Raw genomic sequence first — 6000 nt, 5'->3', positions numbered from 1 at the left:
TCAATCAATAAAATTGACAAATAATGTTAGACCTTCTAAGTTCCCCACAACATTTTAAAATCCATAATGTTTTGATTCTCATAGATTTTTCGAATTTTACTATTTTATCAACAAAATATTCGATCCGTAGATTTACTACTCTGATTCTAAGATGCCTTCGGTATTTATATTCTGATATTTGTACGCAATATCGATTTGAGCGTAGGTCGAGAAGCGTTAGAAAAAAAAACTAAATCAAGTTAGTTATTGATTTTCCTATCAATCTGAAACTAAAAAGACTTCATTCAGCAAAAGACAGAAACATAAAAACGACGTTTATTATTTACAAACACCCAAATAACAAAATTGAAAAAGGTATCTAACGGCTTTATACATACCTATAGGTAGGTGTTCCACGAAGTGGTGAACATAAGGAAATAATTCTTAATCTTAGAGTTATTTTTATGATTTCACGTTATAAGGCATTACCTATTCAAAAATCGAATTGAAATTTCCCGCTCGGAATTTGAGATCGCAAAAAAAATCAAACTCCCACGTTTATGTTCATCAATCCGTGGAACACTCGGTACATAACAAAATCGTGGAACTCTTACTGTACAGGGCTAGTCACGAGAAGATTACTTCTGAAATAGATATTTATATAACAAGTACGGAAAGTGACCAATTTCGCACGAGTGTAAATGTAGATGCACGAGACGCCAGCCGAGTGCAGATATTACACGAGTGCAAGAAAGACACTTTCCGACGAGTTATGTACACTATTTTTCCTACGACCTTTCATCATCAGGAAGAAACCATAAGTTTCGACAATAGTTCATTTCTTATCTATTCTAAATGTCATTTTTCTACAACCTCATACAAAAGTGACGTATGCCACATATTTAGATGGTTCATGTTTTGGTACATCCATTTCCGAAAGTAAAAGTCACTAGTGAGTACAGTCACGAGTAGTACAGGACATTAGTATTTTGGGTTGCGGAAATATATGTTTCAGAAGTAATCTTCTCGTGACTAACCCTGTATATTTACAACATCACTACTAAAAGTGGACGTTAGTGTTGGCTATAAGAAGCACTGACCTAAACTGAATAAACATAGTTAGCCACATCAAAGCATTACGAATGGACATAACAATGGGAAAATCGCCCACGGAAATAATCAAGAGAATAATCAATGCGAATCCGCCAGGATCGAAAAAAGAGGAAGTTCCCGGAAAATATGCTTAAGGGTTTCGCGTTTCCAGTTTCCTAGGTGTAACACAGATAGCTCAGATGGTATTTTATTAACCCTTACATCTACTAAGAAGGAGACAAATAAATTATTATTATTAGGGGAACGCGGGGTAATCGGAGCGGTCGGGTAATGGGAGCGATTGTAATTGAATGAAAAGTAGGCACATTTGCGCGATCGTAAGCATTCGACCGCTTCCGTCAACCATCGTCAAACTTTGCCCAAAAAACACGAGTCGTTAGCGCCATCCGTTAAGTCACGAAGAACTGTCGTGTGTTTTTCGCTCCATGCTTATAAAAAACTGCCGATTGCCAGCGCCAAGGTAAGCCTAAAGTTATATTCTATAATTATTTTTTATTTGTGTTACAAATAGTTCATTGTATTAATAACTAATTAGATCTCATTTAAAGTATGTTTAGTTGAATTTTCGGTGCAGAGTAAATATTATGGCCCAATTTCCCAAAAAACATAAAGTGGGCTCTCATTACCCGCATGTGTCGGGTAATGGGAGCGATTGACTTTTTTTGGGTAAAATCGTTATTGGACCTTAACCTATGACTGTAATTTATTATATTTGTGATTGAAATATACTTTAATAAAGAATGTAAGAGTTCCTAATTAAAAATTATAAGAATGTTAACAAATGTTGTTTTTATTAACATTTTTATTTAGTAGGCTCCCATTACCCTGTTTTCGTCTAATATGAACATTCAATTAATAATTCAGGCAGGCCGTGACTTCCAATGTGATTTTGGTAACACTGAATGTCAATCAATCATTTTAAATTAGGTCATGTACGAAATGTCATTTTTTCAATTGTTTTATCAGTGTTACCAACTTATCAAACAAAGTCACAGTCTGCTTAATTTTCTTAAGTAAACGCACGACATAAATGAATATGTAATGGACGTAATATTGGCGTAGAAACTATAAATAAAGGCATTTACAGAGTTCCCTTTTTGTGAAAAATTTACATAACAAGACATTTTGGGAGTCATCCAAACTTATTCAGGGTGATTTGGTCTAAATGAAGATATTTAGAATATGTTAGTAGAAAAACTTTTATTTTAAATGGTGTTGACTTGACTCATGGATTAAAAAATTAACATATTATACACCGAGCGTGGAATAGCACTCATTCCTCACAAATATGATCATGCAGGCACGAGTCACAGACCAGTGTCGCAAATTATACGAGTAGCAAATGGACATTACATGTGAGTTTTACACTATACTTTTTCTACAACTATAAGTCTTTGTTTATTTGTGCAAAAGAAACACTTAACGATGAGTAATGATTACGGTTTGTGTATATTTGCCACGTTGCTATGCGTTACTTGGTACTTTTTTGGACCCGTGGGACCCACTTGTTGCTATAGCAACGAAAAAAAAAGCCTTGTAAATTATTCTATTACTAAACACAAATTGCTTAACAATTAACATATTTCAAAACAATCGTAGAACAGTTATTTACATTCGAGCTTTTTGGCCCATAAACTATCTAAAACTGATCTGACGCATTTGACAATAGGGTCCAATAGTGGTGACGTCACATCAAGCGCAAACGTTTGAAGCACTCTGCTATTTGAAAAAGCTGGTTTAAAACGAAATCTTATGTATAATGTCTTTGGGGATCAAAATATTTAAACATCTTTTTGCTAGCAAATTGTGCTTTTATTTGAAATATTTAAGAAACTTGGACCTATGCCTGCTAAACCTTTATACATTGTTTTTCTATAAAAACATATAAACTTGGGATGTAATGTAAAATATTGCAGAAGACATCAAATTAAAAAATTCAGTGCAATGGGTCTGCGCACTTCGTTTATTTTTAACTCTTTCTGTCAAATGGTGGTTTTGTATGGAGTTTTTGAGTTTGAGTTTTGTCGGTCGAACAGACTATTTCAGTGGTTGCTGCTAGGGTCCTTTATGCCACCATAAGGTATTTTGAGAAATTTTAAACAAAAAATAAACAATCGGATGTGGTTTCTAAATAGACAATCAGCAATACTGTTGTAAGCATGCTGTGTACCGAATCTAACTTTGTTACGCTATTGGCTACTTTAATTTCTCCGCTGTCTCTCATTGGTCGCCATAGGACCTTGAATTACAGATCGATCTTCTTTCGGAAATTGCAATCTAAACTCTAAAAATTGTTCCTTTCTTTCACAACTAGAGCAAAGTAAAAAGGTTCCAGAATTTGAAATAAGCATTTTCATTCCTTAAATATTTATATGTGAGGAACAGTGGCGCTTGAAAATAAGACCTTCTAATTCTAACCCTTAAGAGCAGATAGAATAAAGTCGACTTTTTTTACGAGACTTTGCAGTAGAAGAGTGGTTAGGCCTTTCTGTGACGTCACATTATTGCACCCTATTCTTTGTCAAAATCACTTGCAATTTTCTAATCCTCTAATAGATGGCGGCATCTATAAAATAATTTTTTATTTTGATTTTTCAGGTAAAAAATAATCTTAAATAACAAAACATCTTGTGTAAATAATCTTTACAGTGGTGAAGGTTGCTCGCTCTCCTTATAAACGCCCCTGAACGACCAGTGTAATCTGACTTTTTACCGCACTGCCAAAAGTAGGGTTACCGCTACAATGTGTGGAACGGACAATTGTGCTTTACAAATGGTTTTTGGGGTTATGAATGGAGAATCACCCTGTATATTTTACACCTCATCATCTTCAAGTTTTCTCAAAGTTTCAGCTTCGGATTCCGTCCTATTAGTTTCTTCATTACCTTCATCATTATTGTTAACTTCGCTAACTGCTCCGTTTTCTCCATTTTGATCGATTTCTTGTCGTCTTAAGTTTTGTAACTGCGTAGAAATTTTGTCGCTCAATATTAAAACCTGAAATCGAAAGAAGCATACACATACAGGAGCTTTATAAATGTTTCTAGCATCAAGGGTGGTCATAACCACATCGCACATTTTACTTCAGCGCCGCCTACCGCCAAGTGATTGCATATATTGTAGTAAAACAAAGCGTTTCCCGCGTTATCGCGTTACTTTCGGCGCTTAAAATTGCATTGTCCTGCAAATTTTTTGTTGTACACTTTACATAAAAAGTTACACATTGTTTGTGGAGTATTTTAAATAGAAGATGTCTCCTGTAAACGTTTTTGTGGTGTTACTTAAGTAAAAGACATGAAACGTGATAATAGGCTCATTTTTTGCTTTAATTTGTGATTACACTAGTTAATTGAAAAAGTAGGAAGTCATTTTCAACGTAAAATTGCCTTCTAATTTTGAATTTTAAACTTTTGATCCATCAGGTCCGGACTTTGATCATTGAAAAAATATTTGTTTGGTTTTGCTGCATAACTCAGTTTCTTTTTAAAGATGGAATTGTGCAATACTGTTTTAGAAAGCTTATTAAATAATTATTAAATAAGCTTTCTAATGAGCTATAGAACTCAACGCTGGAGTCAGTAATTTCAAAAATATTAATAAAAAACTAAAGTTATTTCCGAAATCCAAAAATTTTACTTTTAAAAGAATTCCAGGCAGTCACACTATTGGTGGTTTCGTTTAGGGTACAAAACTAAATCTTTTATCGGTTTTCTGGTTTGTAGGAAAACGAAAAGTTCATCTTGCACGAATACAGGCTTTTTTCTATCAATTTTTACAGCCGTGACAGATAGATTTCTTAACCACAATAATTGATATGGTGGAAAGAAAAAACTATTATGTTATTTAAAATTTACTGGAACTGTACATAGTTTGGTTTTGGAACAATTTGAGTCTCGTATTTGGTAATGAAACTAGCAAATTTATGAGTGCGCGTTTACTTATTAAAGTTAAGCATTTGCTCGCTTTTACTCCTCATAGAAGCAAGTGAGTATCTGTTAAATATTGTTTCATGTAGGTACCGGATGAACAATATACACAAGAAATGCGCCTTTTTATATTAAAAACAGAATAATATGCGTATTGCGACGGTAATTAATGAACTAATGCATCCTGAATTAAGGCGAGTGCCAAGACATTTTTCTTATGGAGAATCCCATATAAAGTATCGTCTAAATATTTCGCTTATTTTTTGATGTATCAGTTTCGTTTTTATTCTCAACTGCTCGTATTCACATTTTCTTCTAAAACTAAATATCAAACATTGGAAAAAACATTTAATTTAAAAGTTAAATGACTTGAAAATTCGATAATTTAGGGGTAGTTTTACGAATAGAAGTTTATGTCCGATTTTTGTGAATTTTTAAACTTAGAATTAGTGAAGAATACTTTCAAAATCACTTTCCCGCTAAATTTAAATCGATATCATTAATATTGGTCTAGTTATGAGAGAGATAAACTAGGCTGATTTATAAGCGTACCCTCATTTGCGGTTTCTTGACCAGCTTTGGAAGTTGTAAATCAAGGGATTTCTTCTAAAATTTTTACCTGCTTGTTTCTCCCAGAGGATAATAAAATGGTTACAATTAGAAGAGCGTTATTAAAAGTGCTAATAAGTACAAGCACATCGAAGTTTCATAATGCTTGATGTATGAAATTATAGAAACAACTATGTAGTATGAAAATTCATTTAATTTATAGTCATGTTTTCAACTAAAGTCTTTCAATGACACACGAATTAATTTCTCGACTACTTCACGGTGTTGGACGTAAAATTTAGAAAATGAAATTTAATAAAATATTTTAATAACATATTTTATTATTTATGTTTATTTTTTTCTTATTTCACTAAAATTTAAAAGTTCATCAATGAATAAGAAATGTTGAATGAAACAAAATTGTTTGGATGGT

At 33.0% G+C, this 6000-nt stretch overlaps 1 protein-coding gene across 1 annotated transcript in view; it reads right to left on the bottom strand.

Annotated features, from left to right (window-relative positions):
• Positions 1 to 368: 368 nt before the first annotated feature.
• Positions 369 to 6000, bottom strand: part of BBS4 (Bardet-Biedl syndrome 4) — a 28054-nt gene continuing 22422 nt past the window's right edge. Inside the window, exon 10 of the mRNA XM_088047025.1 lies at positions 369 to 4089. Coding sequence (XP_087903151.1) covers positions 3907 to 4089 — 183 coding nt within the window. The 3' untranslated portion in view covers positions 369 to 3906. The remainder of the gene's footprint in view (positions 4090 to 6000) is intronic.

The sequence above is a fragment of the Gnatocerus cornutus genome, chromosome 1, assembly GCF_029298725.1.
Source record: "Gnatocerus cornutus isolate USDA-ARS CGAHR chromosome 1, icGnaCorn1.1, whole genome shotgun sequence".
Lineage (NCBI taxonomy): Eukaryota > Metazoa > Arthropoda > Insecta > Coleoptera > Tenebrionidae > Gnatocerus > Gnatocerus cornutus.
The sequence above is the reverse complement of the archived record's forward strand: the minus strand, read 5'-3'. Positions and strand labels throughout refer to the sequence as shown.